This window comes from Coregonus lavaretus (genome assembly GCF_964263955.1).
Source record: "Coregonus lavaretus genome assembly, chromosome: 36".
NCBI classification, from domain to species: Eukaryota; Metazoa; Chordata; class Actinopteri; order Salmoniformes; family Salmonidae; genus Coregonus; species Coregonus lavaretus.
In genome coordinates this window covers 32,038,276-32,056,344 of record NC_140023.1, presented here as the reverse complement: position 1 = coordinate 32,056,344, position 18,069 = coordinate 32,038,276, and the positions used below count along the sequence as shown (strand labels likewise).

The following is an 18,069-nucleotide window of genomic DNA, read 5'->3' as shown; positions in this document are numbered from 1 at the left end:
CATCTGGCCTGAAGTTTACTAACCCTAACCCCATAGCATTGGGAAGCCAGCGAGCATCTGGCCTGAAGTTTACTAACCCTAACCCCATAGCATTGGGAAGCCAGCGAGCATCTGGCCCGTAGCTACTAACCCTAACCCCATAGCATTGGGAAGCCAGCGAGCATCTGGCCCGTAGCTACTAACCCTAACCCCATAGCATTGGGAAGCCAGCGAGCATCTGGCCCGTAGCTACTAACCCTAATCCCATAGCATTGGGAAGCCAGCGAGCATCTGGCCTGAAGTTTACTAACCCTAACCCCATAGCATTGGGAAGCCAGCGAGCATCTGGCCTGAAGTTTACTAACCCTAACCCCATAGCATTGGGAAGCCAGCGAGCATCTGGCCTGAAGTTTACTAACCCTAACCCCATAGCATTGGGAAGCCAGCGAGCATCTGGCCTGAAGTTTACTAACCCTAACCCCATAGCATTGGGAAGCCAGCGAGCATCTGGCCCAAAGCTACTAACCCTAACCCCATAGCATTGGGAAGCCAGCGAGCATCTGGCCTGAAGTTTACTAACCCTAACCCCATAGCATTGGGAAGCCAGCGAGCATCTGGCCTGAAGTTTACTAACCCTAACCCCATAGCATTGGGAAGCCAGCGAGCATCTGGCCCGTAGCTACTAACCCTAACCCCATAGCATTGGGAAGCCAGCGAGCATCTGGCCCGTAGCTACTAACCCTAACCCCATAGCATTGGGAAGCCAGCGAGCATCTGGCCCGTAGCTACTAACCCTAACCCCATAGCATTGGGAAGCCAGCGAGCATCTGGCCCGTAGCTACTAACCCTAACCCCATAGCATTGGGAAGCCAGCGAGCATCTGGCCTGAAGTTTACTAACCCTAACCCCATAGCATTGGGAAGCCAGCGAGCATCTGGCCTGAAGTTTACTAACCCTAACCCCATAGCATTGGGAAGCCAGCGAGCATCTGGCCTGAAGTTTACTAACCCTAACCCCATAGCATTGGGAAGCCAGCGAGCATCTGGCCCGTAGCTACTAACCCTAACCCCATAGCATTGGGAAGCCAGCGAGCATCTGGCCTGAAGTTTACTAACCCTAACCCCATAGCATTGGGAAGCCAGCGAGCATCTGGCCTGAAGTTTACTAACCCTAACCCCATAGCATTGGGAAGCCAGCGAGCATCTGGCCTGAAGTTTACTAACCCTAACCCCATAGCATTGGGAAGCCAGCGAGCATCTGGCCTGAAGTTTACTAACCCTAACCCCATAGCATTGGGAAGCCAGCGAGCATCTGGCCTGAAGTTTACTAACCCTAACCCCATAGCATTGGGAAGCCAGCGAGCATCTGGCCTGAAGTTTACTAACCCTAACCCCATAGCATTGGGAAGCCAGCGAGCATCTGGCCTGAAGTTTACTAACCCTAACCCCATAGCATTGGGAAGCCAGCGAGCATCTGGCCTGAAGTTTACTAACCCTAACCCCATAGCATTGGGAAGCCAGCGAGCATCTGGCCCGTAGCTACTAACCCTAACCCCATAGCATTGGGAAGCCAGCGAGCATCTGGCCCGTAGCTACTAACCCTAACCCCATAGCATTGGGAAGCCAGCGAGCATCTGGCCTGAAGTTTACTAACCCTAACCCCATAGCATTGGGAAGCCAGCGAGCATCTGGCCTGAAGTTTACTAACCCTAACCCCATAGCATTGGGAAGCCAGCGAGCATCTGGCCTGAAGTTTACTAACCCTAACCCCATAGCATTGGGAAGCCAGCGAGCATCTGGCCCGTAGCTACTAACCCTAACCCCATAGCATTGGGAAGCCAGCGAGCATCTGGCCTGAAGTTTACTAACCCTAACCCCATAGCATTGGGAAGCCAGCGAGCATCTGGCCTGAAGTTTACTAACCCTAACCCCATAGCATTGGGAAGCCAGCGAGCATCTGGCCTGAAGTTTACTAACCCTAACCCCATAGCATTGGGAAGCCAGCGAGCATCTGGCCTGAAGTTTACTAACCCTAACCCCATAGCATTGGGAAGCCAGCGAGCATCTGGCCTGAAGTTTACTAACCCTAACCCCATAGCATTGGGAAGCCAGCGAGCATCTGGCCCGTAGCTACTAACCCTAACCCCATAGCATTGGGAAGCCAGCGAGCATCTGGCCCGTAGCTACTAACCCTAACCCCATAGCATTGGGAAGCCAGCGAGCATCTGGCCCGTAGCTACTAACCCTAATCCCATAGCATTGGGAAGCCAGCGAGCATCTGGCCTGAAGTTTACTAACCCTAACCCCATAGCATTGGGAAGCCAGCGAGCATCTGGCCTGAAGTTTACTAACCCTAACCCCATAGCATTGGGAAGCCAGCGAGCATCTGGCCTGAAGTTTACTAACCCTAACCCCATAGCATTGGGAAGCCAGCGAGCATCTGGCCTGAAGTTTACTAACCCTAACCCCATAGCATTGGGAAGCCAGCGAGCATCTGGCCCAAAGCTACTAACCCTAACCCCATAGCATTGGGAAGCCAGCGAGCATCTGGCCTGAAGTTTACTAACCCTAACCCCATAGCATTGGGAAGCCAGCGAGCATCTGGCCTGAAGTTTACTAACCCTAACCCCGTAGCATTGGGAAGCCAGCGAGCATCTGGCCTGAAGTTTACTAACCCTAACCCCATAGCATTGGGAAGCCAGCGAGCATCTGGCCTGAAGTTTACTAACCCTAACCCCATAGCATTGGGAAGCCAGCGAGCATCTGGCCCAAAGCTACTAACCCTAACCCCATAGCATTGGGAAGCCAGCGAGCATCTGGCCTGAAGTTTACTAACCCTAACCCCATAGCATTGGGAAGCCAGCGAGCATCTGGCCTGAAGTTTACTAACCCTAACCCCGTAGCATTGGGAAGCCAGCGAGCATCTGGCCTGAAGTTTACTAACCCTAACCCCATAGCATTGGGAAGCCAGCGAGCATCTGGCCTGAAGTTTACTAACCCTAACCCCATAGCATTGGGAAGCCAGCGAGCATCTGGCCTGAAGTTTACTAACCCTAACCCCATAGCATTGGGAAGCCAGCGAGCATCTGGCCTGAAGTTTACTAACCCTAACCCCATAGCATTGGGAAGCCAGCGAGCATCTGGCCTGAAGTTTACTAACCCTAACCCCATAGCATTGGGAAGCCAGCGAGCATCTGGCCTGAAGTTTACTAACCCTAACCCCATAGCATTGGGAAGCCAGCGAGCATCTGGCCTGAAGTTTACTAACCCTAACCCCATAGCATTGGGAAGCCAGCGAGCATCTGGCCTGAAGTTTACTAACCCTAACCCCATAGCATTGGGAAGCCAGCGAGCATCTGGCCTGAAGTTTACTAACCCTAACCCCATAGCATTGGGAAGCCAGCGAGCATCTGGCCTGAAGTTTACTAACCCTAACCCCATAGCATTGGGAAGCCAGCGAGCATCTGGCCTGAAGTTTACTAACCCTAACCCCATAGCATTGGGAAGCCAGCGAGCATCTGGCCTGAAGTTTACTAACCCTAACCCCATAGCATTGGGAAGCCAGCGAGCATCTGGCCTGAAGTTTACTAACCCTAACCCCATAGCATTGGGAAGCCAGCGAGCATCTGGCCTGAAGTTTACTAACCCTAACCCCATAGCATTGGGAAGCCAGCGAGCATCTGGCCTGAAGTTTACTAACCCTAACCCCATAGCATTGGGAAGCCAGCGAGCATCTGGCCTGAAGTTTACTAACCCTAACCCCATAGCATTGGGAAGCCAGCGAGCATCTGGCCTGAAGTTTACTAACCCTAACCCCATAGCATTGGGAAGCCAGCGAGCATCTGGCCTGAAGTTTACTAACCCTAACCCCATAGCATTGGGAAGCCAGCGAGCATCTGGCCTGAAGTTTACTAACCCTAACCCCATAGCATTGGGAAGCCAGCGAGCATCTGGCCTGAAGTTTACTAACCCTAACCCCATAGCATTGGGAAGCCAGCGAGCATCTGGCCTGAAGTTTACTAACCCTAACCCCATAGCATTGGGAAGCCAGCGAGCATCTGGCCTGAAGTTTACTAACCCTAACCCCATAGCATTGGGAAGCCAGCGAGCATCTGGCCTGAAGTTTACTAACCCTAACCCCATAGCATTGGGAAGCCAGCGAGCATCTGGCCTGAAGTTTACTAACCCTAACCCTTGTTTTTCAACCACTCCACAAATGTCTTGTTAACAAACTATAGTTTTGGCAAGTCGGTTAGGACATCTACTTTGTGCATGACACAAGTAACTGTTCCAACAATTGTTTACAGACAGATTATTTCACTTATAATTCACTGTATCACAATTCCAGTGGGTCAGAAGTTTACATACACTAAGTTGACTGTGCCTTTAAACAGCTTAGAAAAGTCCAGAAAATGACATCATGGCTTTAGAAGCTTCTGATAGGCTAATTGACATCATTTGAGTCAATTGGAGGTGTACCTGTGGATGTATTTCAAGGCCTACCTTCAAACTCAGTGCCTCTTTGCTTGACATCATGGGAAAATCAAAAGGAATCTAGGATAATTGGAGACCTCCACAAGTCTGGTTCATCCTTGGGAGCAATTTCCAAACGCCTGAAGGTACCACGTTCATCTGTACAAACAATAGTATGCAAGTATAAACACCATGGGACCACGCAGCCGTCATACCGCTCAGGAAGGAGACGCGTTCTGTCTCCTAGAGATGAACGTACTTTGGTGCGAAAAGTGAAAATCAATCCCAGAACAACAGCAGAGGACCTTGTGAAGATGCTGGAGGAAACAGGTACAAAATTATCTATATCCACAGTAAAACGAGTCCTATATTGACATAACCTGAAAGGCTGCTCAGCAAGGAAGAAGCCACTGCTCCAAAACCGCCATAAAAAAGCCAGACTACATTTTGCAACTGCACATGGGGACAAAGATTGTACCTTTTGGAGAAATGTCCTCTGGTCTGATGAAACAAAAATAAAACTGTTTGGCCATAATGACCATTGTTATGTTTTGAGGAAAAAGGGGGATGCTTGCAAGCCGAAGAACACCATCCCAACCGTGAAGCACGGGGGTGGCAGCATCATGCTGTGGGGGTGCTTTGCTGCAGGAGGGACTGGTGCACTTCACAAAATAGATGGCATCATGAGGAAGGAAAATTATATGGATATATTGAAGCAACATCTCAAGACATCAGTCAGGAAGTTAAAGCTTGGTCGCAAATGGGTCTTCCAAATGGACAAAACGGCTTAAGGACAACAAAGTCAAGGTATTGGAGTGGCCATCACAAAGCCCTGACCTCAATCCTATAGAACATTTGTGGGCAAAACTGAAAAAGCGTGTGCGAGCAAGGAGGCCTACAAACCTGACTCAGTTACACCAGCTCTGTCAGGAGGAATGGGCCAAAATTCACCCAACTTATTGTGGGAAGCTTGTGGAAGGCTACCCGAAACGTTTGACCCAAGTTAAACAATTTAAAGGCAACGCTACCAAATACTAATTGAGTGTATGTAAACTTCTGACCCACTGGGAATGTGATGAAAGAAAGAAAAGCTTAAATAAATAATTCTCTCTACTATTATTCTGACATTTCACATTCTTAAAAAAAGTGGTGATCCTAACTGACCTAAAACATGGAATTTTTACTAGGATTAAATATTAGGAATTGTGAAAAACTGAGGTGTATGTAAACTTCTGACTTCAACTGTATATCACGGTCGCAAGGCATATGAAGTAACAGGTTATAGAGCAAACAATGCAATTACCACATCACATAGGTTGTAATATGGCTCTGTGTGTGTGTGTGTGTGTGCGTGTGTGTATGTGTGTGTGTGTGTGTGTGTGTGTGTGTGTGTGTGTGTGTGTGTGTGTGCGTGTGCGTGTGTGTGCGTATGCTGCAGGGCTCAGGGACCACCGGAGCTCTTGACCTGGGCGGAGCCTCCACTCAGATCAGCTTTGTGGCCAATCAGGATGGGGCGGAGGAATCGTCGGAGAACGCTGTGACCTTCCGTCTCTATGGAAATGACTACTTCCTTTACACACACAGCTTCCTGTGCTACGGGAAAGACCAGGTGCTCAAACTGGCACTTTCTCAGCAGACTCAGGTAATCCTGACCCCTGACCTCTGACCCCTGATGTCTTACCTTTGATCCCTGGCTCCTAACTCTCTGTCTGTGTGTCAGTCTGGGGACAGCTCAGTACTGGACCCGTGTTTCCACCCAGGTTAGGGTTAGGGTTAACTCTCTGTCTGTGTGTCAGTCTGGGGACAGCTCAGTGCTGGACCCGTGTTTCCACCCAGGTTAGGGTTAGGGTTAACTCTCTGTCTGTGTGTCAGTCTGGGGACAGCTCAGTGCTGGACCCGTGTTTCCACCCAGGTTAGGGTTAGGGTTAACTCTCTGTCTGTGTGTCAGTCTGGGGACAGCTCAGTGCTGGACCCGTGTTTCCACCCAGGTTAGGGTTAACTCTCTGTCTGTGTGTCAGTCTGGGGACAGCTCAGTGCTGGACCCGTGTTTCCACCCAGGTTAGGGTTAGGGTTAACTCTCTGTCTGTGTGTCAGTCTGGGGACAGCTCAGTGCTGGACCTGTGTTTCCACCCAGGTTAGGGTTAGGGTTAACTCTCTGTCTGTGTGTCAGTCTGGGGACAGCTCAGTGCTGGACCCGTGTTTCCACCCAGGTTAGGGTTAGGGTTAACTCTCTGTCTGTGTGTCAGTCTGGGGACAGCTCAGTGCTGGACCCGTGTTTCCACCCAGGTTAGGGTTAGGGTTAACTCTCTGTCTGTGTGTCAGTCTGGGGACAGCTCAGTGCTGGACCCGTGTTTCCACCCAGGTTAGGGTTAGGGTTAACTCTCTGTCTGTGTGTCAGTCTGGGGACAGCTCAGTGCTGGACCCGTGTTTCCACCCAGGTTAGGGTTAGGGTTAACTCTCTGTCTGTGTGTCAGTCTGGGGACAGCTCAGTGCTGGACCCGTGTTTCCACCCAGGTTAGGGTTAGGGTTAACTCTCTGTCTGTGTGTCAGTCTGGGGACAGCTCAGTACTGGACCCGTGTTTCCACCCAGGTTAGGGTTAGGGTTAACTCTCTGTCTGTGTGTCAGTCTGGGGACAGCTCAGTGCTGGACCCGTGTTTCCACCCAGGTTAGGGTTAGGGTTAACTCTCTGTCTGTGTGTCAGTCTGGGGACAGCTCAGTGCTGGACCCGTGTTTCCACCCAGGTTAGGGTTAGGGTTAACTCTCTGTCTGTGTGTCAGTCTGGGGACAGCTCAGTACTGGACCCGTGTTTCCACCCAGGTTAGGGTTAGGGTTAACTCTCTGTCTGTGTGTCAGTCTGGGGACAGCTCAGTGCTGGACCCGTGTTTCCACCCAGGTTAGGGTTAGGGTTAACTCTCTGTCTGTGTGTCAGTCTGGGGACAGCTCAGTGCTGGACCTGTGTTTCCACCCAGGTTAGGGTTAGGGTTAACTCTCTGTCTGTGTGTCAGTCTGGGGACAGCTCAGTGCTGGACCCGTGTTTCCACCCAGGTTAGGGTTAGGGTTAACTCTCTGTCTGTGTGTCAGTCTGGGGACAGCTCAGTACTGGACCCGTGTTTCCACCCAGGTTAGGGTTAGGGTTAACTCTCTGTCTGTGTGTCAGTCTGGGGACAGCTCAGTGCTGGACCCGTGTTTCCACCCAGGTTAGGGTTAGGGTTAACTCTCTGTCTGTGTGTCAGTCTGGGGACAGCTCAGTGCTGGACCCGTGTTTCCACCCAGGTTAGGGTTAGGGTTAACTCTCTGTCTGTGTGTCAGTCTGGGGACAGCTCAGTGCTGGACCCGTGTTTCCACCCAGGTTAGGGTTAGGGTTAACTCTCTGTCTGTGTGTCAGTCTGGGGACAGCTCAGTGCTGGACCCGTGTTTCCACCCAGGTTAGGGTTAGGGTTAACTCTCTGTCTGTGTGTCAGTCTGGGGACAGCTCAGTGCTGGACCTGTGTTTCCACCCAGGTTAGGGTTAGGGTTAACTCTCTGTCTGTGTGTCAGTCTGGGGACAGCTCAGTGCTGGACCCGTGTTTCCACCCAGGTTAGGGTTAGGGTTAACTCTCTGTCTGTGTGTCAGTCTGGGGACAGCTCAGTGCTGGACCCGTGTTTCCACCCAGGTTAGGGTTAGGGTTAACTCTCTGTCTGTGTGTCAGTCTGGGGACAGCTCAGTGCTGGACCCGTGTTTCCACCCAGGTTAGGGTTAGGGTTAACTCTCTGTCTGTGTGTCAGTCTGGGGACAGCTCAGTGCTGGACCCGTGTTTCCACCCAGGTTAGGGTTAGGGTTAACTCTCTGTCTGTGAGTCAGTCTGGGGACAGCTCAGTACTGGACCCGTGTTTCCACCCAGGTTAGGGTTAGGGTTAACTCTCTGTCTGTGTGTCAGTCTGGGGACAGCTCAGTGCTGGACCCGTGTTTCCACCCAGGTTAGGGTTAGGGTTAACTCTCTGTCTGTGTGTCAGTCTGGGGACAGCTCAGTGCTGGACCCGTGTTTCCACCCAGGTTAGGGTTAGGGTTAACTCTCTGTCTGTGTGTCAGTCTGGGGACAGCTCAGTGCTGGACCCGTGTTTCCACCCAGGTTAGGGTTAGGGTTAACTCTCTGTCTGTGTGTCAGTCTGGGGACAGCTCAGTGCTGGACCCGTGTTTCCACCCAGGTTAGGGTTAGGGTTAACTCTCTGTCTGTGTGTCAGTCTGTGGACAGCTCAGTGCTGGACCCGTGTTTCCACCCAGGTTAGGGTTAGGGTTAACTCTCTGTCTGTGTGTCAGTCTGGGGACAGCTCAGTGCTGGACCCGTGTTTCCACCCAGGTTAGGGTTAGGGTTAACTCTCTGTCTGTGTGTCAGTCTGGGGACAGCTCAGTGCTGGACCCGTGTTTCCACCCAGGTTAGGGTTAGGGTTAACTCTCTGTCTGTGTGTCAGTCTGGGGACAGCTCAGTGCTGGACCCGTTTTTCCACCCAGGTTAGGGTTAGGGTTAACTCTCTGTCTGTGTGTCAGTCTGGGGACAGCTCAGTGCTGGACCCGTGTTTCCACCCAGGTTACAGTGTTGATCGGGACTACTCTAGCGTGTACTCCAGCCCCTGCGTCATGACTGGGAAACCCCTCGTCTCCAGGGACAGTTTCACCCACATAGGAACAGGAAACGCATCGCAGTGCCAGGAAGTAGTCAGAAGAATCTTCAACTTCAGTGGCTGCAGCTTCAGTCGCTGTTCTTTCAACGGGGTCTACCAGCCACCACTACAGGGGCCGTTTGGGGTGAGCTTACCTTTTACCCTAACCCTACATTCTTAGAAAAAAGGGTTCCAAAAGGGTTCTTCGGCTGTCCTTATAGGATAACCGTTTTTGGTTCCAGGTAGAACCCTTTTTAGTTTCAGGTAGAACCCTCTTGGAACCGTCTGTGGAAAGGGTTATTCATGGAACCCAAAATGATTCTTCAATGGGCTCCTTCGACAGGGTCTTGTCAACCCCTGGTAACCCCTTCTGGGATTAAAAAAATGCAGAACACTTCTTAGTGATGAGAATGACAAGTTGTGAGAAAATGCTCAGAATCATCTCTATCTTTTTAATTTAACTGTCTCTTTCTCTCTCTCTCTTTCTGTCTCTCTCTTTCTGTCTCTCTGTCTGTCTCTCTCTTCTCTCTCCCTCTCTTTCTGTCTCTCTCTTTCTGTCTCTCTGTCTGTCTCTCTCTTTCTCTCTCTCTCTTTCTGTCTCTCTCTTTCTGTCTCTCTGTCTGTCTCTCTCTTCTCTCTCCCTCTCTTTCTGTCTCTCTCTTTCTGTCTCTCTGTCTGTCTCTCTCTTCTCTCTCCCTCTCTTTATTTCTCTCTCTTCTCTCTCCCTCTCTTTCTGTCTCTCTCTGTCTCTCTCTGTCTCTCTCTGTCTGTCTCTGTCTGTCTCTCTCTTCTCTCTCCCTCCCTTTCTGTTCCTCTCTGTCTCTCTCTCTTCTCTCTCCCTCTCTGTCTGTCTGTCTCTGTCTCTCTCTCTTCTCTCTCCCTCTTTCTGTCTCTCTGTCTCTCTCTTCTCTCTCCCTCTCTTTCTGTCTCTCGCTCTCTCTTCTCTCTCCCTCTCTTTCTGTCTCTCTCTGTCTGTCTCTCTTCTCTCTCCCTCTCTTTCTCTCTCCCTCTCTTTATTTCTCTCTGTCTGTCTGTCTCTCTATTCTCTCTCCCTCTCTTTCTGTCTCTCTCTTCTCTCTCCCTCTCTTTCTGTCTCTCGCTGTCTGTCTGTCTCTCTCTTCTCTCTCCCTCTCTTTGTCTCTCTCTCCCTCTATTTATTTCTCTCTTCTCTCTCTCTTTATTTCTCTCTCTTCTTTCTCTCTTTATTTTTCTCTCTTCTCTCTCCCTCTCTTTATTTCTCTCTCTTCTCCCTCTCTCTCTCTTTATGTCTCTCTCTTCTCCCTCTCTCTCTTTATGTCTCTCTCTTCTCCCTCTCTCTCTTTATGTCTCTCTGTCTCTCTCTCTCCCTCTCTCTTTATGTCTCTCTCTTCTCCCTCTCTCTCTCTTGTCTCTCTCAGGCATTCTCAGCATTCTACTTTGTGATGAACTTTCTGAACTTGACATCAGACTCTCTGGAAAGGAGCAGGGAGAAGCTGGCGCTCTACTGTTCTACACCCTGGACCCAGGTACACACACACACACACACACACACACACACACACACACACACACACACACACACCCATACACATACACACACACACGTACACATTAACTTTGTGTTGTATATACAGTATGTGGTAATAGAGTAGTGGCCTGAGGGAACATACTTAATGTGTTGTGAAAAGTGTTATGAAATGTAATCTCATGTAGTTTTTAGAACTAATGGGGATCCATAATAAACCCCAGGAAGAGTAGCTGCTGCCTTGACAGGAACTAATGGGGATCCATAATAAACCCCAGGAAGAGTAGCTGCTGCCTTGGCAGGAACTAATGGGGATCCATAATAAACCCCAGGAAGAGTAGCTGCTGCCTTGATAGGAACTAATGGGGATCCATAATAAACCCCAGGAAGAGTAGCTGCTGCCTTGGCAGGAACTAATGGGGATCCATAATAAACCCCAGGAAGAGTAGCTGCTGCCTTGGCAGGAACTAATGGGGATCCATAATAAACCCCAGGAAGAGTAGCTGCTGCCTTGGCAGGAACTAATGGGGATCCATAATTAATACAAATACACACACACACACTGTCAAGTTGTGTATGGTTCACACTGCAGCTCTTTGCCCAAACTTGAAAAAGGCCTCTTTTAAGGACTGAAGGACGCAAGGGACAACTCAATTTTCTTCTGACTTCTTTTATTTAATTCCAGTTCGTTAGTCAGTTAGTTAGTCAGTTAGTCAGTTAGGTTGATAACCTTTAAAGGAAAAACACAAAAAGAAATATACATTACTTCAAATAAAGGTCATTTCAAATTAAATATATAATCTCAATGTAGTCATTATCTAAATTATACTATATATACTAAATTAGACAATTGGTCTCAATTCTCAACACAAATAAACACTGGCAACAATTTTACACAACAATGTCCATGTGCCTACCGGATGAGTCTCCAGAATCCTAAATGAGCTGAATGTGTATGAATGAGAGTCTCCTCTTCCATGAAGGAACTCCAGTGAAATGCATTTTCACCAAACATTTCACCACCTGCTGTCACAAAGGTGCACCAGTATATATGTTCCCCAGGGAAACACAAGCTAATGATGGGTTCCACAATGCATACACTTTTTCGCCCCCTGCTGGTATTTTATCTTTGAAATAAGTTGAAAATGTGAATGCCTTGAATATGAATATCTGTCTTTTGACGCAACACCTCCCACTTGATCTCCTGGTTGTTGAACCCAAGGAGGTCACATCGGCTTCATCTTCGATGGCTTTACTTCTGCTCTTCTACAGGTAATAACACAACCAAACGCCTGACATCCCTGTGAAGAACTGTAGCAGGGATTTTGGTTGAACGTTTCTTTGTTTTGTCTCCATGAACATGCTTCAAAGTTGAGATGGGATAACTTGGGAAGGTTCGTATATTTGCATCTCTCACAATGCCCTTGTCAGCGTTGACATTGACGACCCTACCAAGCTTATACTGACTCCTTAAAGCGTTCTGGTCTGCAAGCCAGACGACGTCTCCAACGGCCACGTTTCGCTGCTTTGTGTGCCACTTACTCCTCACAAACAGGTCCAGCCAACTGACTCCACTTCCTCCAGAACCAGTTAACTTCCGCTTGAATGACTCTTAAACGTTTGTAGGAGTAGTCTTCAAACTCAAAGCTTCCTAAGTCTCCCCTAGGTCCTTCCAAGCAGAAGAGAATTAGGGCTGATTAATTCTATGCAGTCCTCCCGGCTCTGAGTCCTGGCACCTACGGGCCTTTCATTGGCAAGGTTAGCAGCCATGAACATAAATGTTTGAAACTCACTCCATGTGAAGAGTCCTTCTCCTCTCATATTGTGCAAGGCCCGTTTCACAGTGCGAACAGCTGCTTCTGCAGCACCATTCCTGTGAGGGGAGTCTGCTGGGCGGATCTTCCAGCTCCATTCCTGTGAGGGGAGTCTGCCGGGCGGATCTTCCAGCACCATTCCTGTGAGGGGAGTCTGCCGGGCGGATCTTCCAGCTCCATTCCTGTGAGGGGAGTCTGCCGGGCGGATCTTCCAGCTCCATTCCTGTGAGGGGAGTCTGCCGGGCGGATCTTCCAGCTCCAATCCTGTGAGCGGAGTCTGCCGGGCGGATCTTCCAGCACCATTCCTGTGAGGGGAGTCTGCCGGGCGGATCTTCCAGCACCATTCCTGTGAGGGGAGTCTGCCGGGCGGATCTTCCAGCACCATTCCTGTGAGGGGAGTCTGCCGGGCGGATCTTCCAGCTCCATTCCTGTGAGGGGAGTCTGCCGGGCGGATCTTCCAGCTCCATTCCTGTGAGGGGAGTCTGCCGGGCGGATCTTCCAGCTCCATTCCTGTGAGTGGAGTCTGCCGGGCGGATCTTCCAGCTCCATTCCTGTGAGGGGAGTCTGCCGGGCGGATCTTCCAGCTCCATTCCTGTGAGCGGAGTCTGCCGGGCGGATCTTCCAGCTCCATTCCTGTGAGCGGAGTCTGCCGGGTGGATCTTCCAGCTCCATTCCTGTCAGGGGAGTCTGCCGGGCGGATCTTCCAGCTCCATTCCTGTGAGGGGAGTCTGCCGGGCGGATCTTCCAGCACCATTCCTGTGAGGGGAGTCTGCCGGGCGGATCTTCCAGCACCATTCCTGTGAGGGGAGTCTGCCGGGCGGATCTTCCAGCTCCATTCCTGTGAGGGGAGTCTGCTGGGTGGATCTTCCAGCTCCACTCTGTTCCATGCTTTGAAGCTTCATTTTCAAGCTCAGATGTAATTTGTTGATCCAGGAAGTGGTCTGCACCACAACGTTCTTTCCAGGATCTGACCCCAGTTTCTTTGGATGCCCTCTCAGTGCCGTGAATCTTTGGTAGGCCAGTAAGAAGCATTCAGTTGACTGGTCACTGACAACATCTGTGTGTATAGCTCTGGATGCCATACAGCAGAAGACAATTCCCCACACCTTGAGCTTGACTTTCTCACCTCGTCCTTGACTTCATATGGTCCAAATAAGTCCACTGTTGTGTACTCAAATGATCTGGCTGGTGTTATACGCTCCGGTGGAAGGTCACTCATGATCTGTTGGCAATTTCTGGCCCTAGCCTTTCTGCACACCACACAGTTGTCAACTCTCTTTTTAGCCAGCTTCCGGCCTTTTATCACCCAGGCTTTCTTCCTCATCCGGAGGAGTGTACCTGCTATTTCTTTATGGTTTGCATCATGGGCCTCTTGAGCTAGGAGAGTGGATATCCATGCCTCATATGGTAGAATTGGTACAGCAGTCTCGTCCTCATCAAAGATCTTGAACCTCCCTCCACAAACCAAGAGCCCAGTCTCTTCATCTCTGTAAACAGCGAGTCTGTTGAGAGTGGTGTCTTGAAAGGTTATACCTTCTTGAGCTGCAAGGAACAGGTCTCTTAGTGCATCTTCACACTCCCCAACAGTGAGTACAGCTTGTTTGCCACTGGACCTCCAGTTTGTTGAAAACATTCCCTCCCACTTTGGTTTATCTGAGGCTGAATTCTTGGTCAACACTTCTTTCCATTTCGTTGCAGCTCTCCAAACCCAGGCAGTGACTCACCACAGTTTGACTGTCCAGCAGATGGAGCCATCGTTCAATTTCTATACGACTGTGTTTTTCAACGTACTTTCGAAGTCGTGCTGCGCAGACAGCACCGCAGATTTCAGCTTTCACTGCTTCCCCCTTTTGGTCCAAAGGTGTGAGTTTTGCTTTGGACTCAACCAACCTGACATGGATGCCTTGCTCGGTTTCCCATCTGAAGTACACTACGGCTCCATAGCTCTTCTCACTTCCGTCAGAGTGTTATTCCCCAAGGTTCACCAATCCAGTTGACTGGTGTGAGGCTTCTGTGGAAGGTGATTTGGCCAAGACGCGTGTACTCCTCAAACAGTTTGATGGCTTCTTCTCTCAATTGTTCAGACAGAGGTTTGTCCCACGTGTTTCGGGTCAGAGTTTTGCCTCCAGCTTCTTAAAACACCTTTCTGACAAGAATAGCACCCTTTTGTTTGGCAAGTGTGACGAGGCCTATTGGGTCATACAGGCTAGCTACTTGGCTTAGCAGTTCTCTTCTCGTCAGTGGGTTTGGAGTTTTCCCTCTCACCTCTTCTTCAAGGAGGTTTTGTCCGACTCTCATCTTCTTTTTCCTCTTTGAGAAATTGATTGAAGTCATAAGGTGCAGTTTATCCTCTTCAACAAGGTATCCAACTCCAAGGGCTTTAGTGTCTCCTTTCCTCATCTGGATTGGGAGAATAAGTACTGTGCTTGACTCCGCTCCTTGTTCTCCTGGTACGATCTCCTGCCTCCCACTTTGGCCTGACCGGACCCAGGGTTTGAGGAAGAATCCGCCTGTCCTCAGGATCTCTTCAACTCTTTTGGTGTCCTTGTCCAGCTTTTGTAAGTCATTATGGGAAGTCAGGATGTCATCGACATTGGCATCCTCTTCAAGGATCCTACGTTCCTCCTCCAGGTGAGCGAACATGGCCAGTTGTGCTGTCTCCCTCATGGCCAGTTGTGCTGTCTCCCTCATGGCCAGTTGTGCTGTCTCCCTCATGGCCAGTTGTGCTGTCTCCCTCATGGCCAGTTGTGCTGTCTCCCTCATGGCCAGTTGTGCTGTCTCCCTCATGGCCAGTTGGGCAACGCATCCTGCTGGTTGATCGCCAATGTTGACTCTGGGGATGGCATACTCTTCAACCTCTTCTTCCTCAGTGTTTCTCCAGAGAAATCTGTGGAGATGCATCTCCAGGTTTTCTAACCACACCGAATTGTACATCTTCCTGATGTCGCCAAGAGCAGCATGGACACCTCTTCTGAACCTGAGTAGTACTGCTCGGATGGGATTGAGGACATCAGGTCCTTTCAGCAGCAGGTCATTCATGCTGACCCCTTTAAACTTCTGGCTGCTGTTCAAAAACAGACGCACAGGTGTTGTGACAGAGTGTGGGTTTGGCGCCACCAAGTGGCTGACATACCATACTGGTCCTTTCCAGCTGGTGATCATCTCTTTGGTGAGTTTCTTTGCTGCTCTTCTCTCCACCATTTCATGCACTTGAGCTGTGTATGCTATTTTCCACTCTGGCTCTTTTTTGAGTTGTTTTTCTGTTCTTAAGAAGGTGGCTTCAACCCCACTCCTGTTGTAGGGAAGGGACCATGGATCTTGAATCCAGGGGTATTTTGTGTCCCAGTGCGGTTCATCGCTGTGAGCATCTGCTTTGATGTAGGTGAGGCCTTTCCTTATGATCTCCAGCTCTCTTTCCTCACTCAGAGTCATTTCCTTGCCTCCTGGTTGACAATTGCCGCACCGGCATCCTCCACACTTCGGTTCGCCAGCTGCTCCAATGCTATCCCATTTCCACCAATCCAAGAACTCTCTGCGAGCAACTGTCCTTTTGGTTTCAGCTGTGAACTCTTGTGTTTTAGTTATCTCTTGATACTTGACAGCGGTTGCTCTCATGGATCGAGCAAAGTGCGTTCCAGACCTGTGTGCGGCCATATCGACTTCTTCAAACAGATCTGGATGTGCTCCACCAACAGTCTTTCCTAGTGGGCTCTCCCATAAGACAAGGTCTCCAATCACCTTCACTCTTTGCGGAGCAAGTCTTCCTTCGCAGTGGCTTATCAGTAGCTCAATGCTCTCCGGTCTCCTCAGATCTCCTAGATTGACTTCTGGGAAGAACTTCTTGAGTTGCTCAGGTTTGATGACTCTGTGGATGTTGGCAATTTCATTCAAACCATAGCAGACAAGCTCATGGGCTCTTTCTGTGCCTCTAGGCATTTTGACCCTCACTCTGAGGAGATATCTTCTGGTTGTAACCTTCATGGCCATTCCCCCAACTCCATGGACGACTAAAGTGATGTTTTCACTTCGAAGATTTAATCTCCTGGCAGCTCTGTGGGTGATATAATTTGTGTCCGATGCCAAGTCGATCAGGGTTCCAATTTTTGTCCTGCATTGGCAGTTACCTCGAGCAGCATTAGAATAACTGGCAATTATTATACTGCACTTGACACAATCTCTCCAAGCTGGATCTTTTCAACACAGTTTGTCTTTGCGGTGATGTTGGTGAACGCTCTCTTGAATTTGTCCGCCATCTCTGGGGAGAGTTTAGATACAAATTCCTCCTGCTCCTCAGTCCACTTATGCCTTCTCACATTGAATTGTCTTCTTTCTGAGTCACTCCTCTTGAAGTCTCCCTTCAGGCATAGAAAGAAATTGTGGTCTTTTTTACAGTTTCTGTTCCTGCAAAGGTATGTCTCTTTGCATTCATCATCTTCTCCATGACAGACCAAGCACCTCTTGCAGGCCCCCAGCTTTTCTACAGCAGCCAACTTTTCCACCGGCTTCAGTTCTTTGAAACGCTTGCAAAATAATATATTTTCTCTGTGCTTTTCATCTCCACACACAACACAGCCGCCTTTCGTTGTGGACCGCGTGGACGCATATTTCCTCTCCATGCAAGCATTTTTCTATTCAGGCCTTTCACTCACTCCCAGCTGCTCCAGTTTTTCAAGAATTTCCTCTTGTGTTTTCAGGAATTTAAGAAGGTTCTCAAAGTGATTGTCTGGTGTGACATTATTCCTCGGATTAACCATGAAGACAAGCCAATCTCTCTTGATGTTGTCAGGTAACTTGCTTTCTATGGATCTGATCACTAGAGGGTTGTTGATGGCGCCTGTGTTTCCAAGCTCCATGAGGTCATCCAGGGCCTTCTCTATAGTTTGGATCATGTCGATAACTTTCCTAGGCTGATTTGCCCTTAAAGCAGGACTTTTCTCCAGATCCTCCATTATCTCCAAGGCAATTGTAGACTTGTTTCCATACCTGTTCTCCAGATCCTCCATTATCTCCAAGGCTTGTTTCCATACCTGTTCTCCAGATCCTCCATTATCTCCAAGGCTTGTTTCCATACCTGTTCTCCAGATCCTCCATTATCTCCAAGGCTTGTTTCCATACCTGTTCTCCAGCACCCTGAACATGTCCTCAGCAGTGTTGTGAGAAGACAAACGGAGGTCTCTGCATATCCTCTCATCTCTCCTGTCAATGAGTTGGATCTTCTTTACTTCGACTGAGCCTGTTGGTTCCCCCTGCTTTTGCAGACTCTCCCAGTCTCTTCTCCATCGATGGACATTTCTTTTATACCCACTGAACCTGGGTAGACAGATTGGCTTTATCCTCAGTGCTGTGAGAAATCCTGCCCTCCTTGCTTCAAGGTTGTTGCCGAATGCCTTCAGATCCTTCACTCTGCCTCCCAGCCTTTCCTTTTCCACCACTGGAATCCACATCTCCCACTCTGCTAGGCTTGTGATTGCATTTTGGATTGCATTTTGGAATAGTGTTTTCACACTATCCCACCGTAGCTCAAAGCCATCTCTGTTTACAGCGGTAACAGGTATCTGAGCAACTCCATCACAGGCTGTCTCGGCTTCATGGATTGCAGACTTCACCTCATTCTCACCGTATCTAGGCCATAGATTGGACCATCTCCCTGACCTCATCCAA

General features: G+C 49.6%; 1 protein-coding gene across 1 annotated transcript in view; it reads left to right on the top strand.

The window, feature by feature from the left end:
- The window catches only part of LOC311110737 (ectonucleoside triphosphate diphosphohydrolase 1-like), a 93,493-nt gene that overhangs the window by 62,172 nt on the left and 13,252 nt on the right, over positions 1 to 18,069 (top strand). The window contains exons 6-8 of the mRNA XM_084153297.1: positions 5,890 to 6,093; positions 8,978 to 9,235; positions 10,488 to 10,595. Of these exons, the coding sequence (XP_084009423.1) occupies positions 5,890 to 6,093; positions 8,978 to 9,235; positions 10,488 to 10,595 (570 nt within the window). The remainder of the gene's footprint in view (positions 1 to 5,889; positions 6,094 to 8,977; positions 9,236 to 10,487; positions 10,596 to 18,069) is intronic.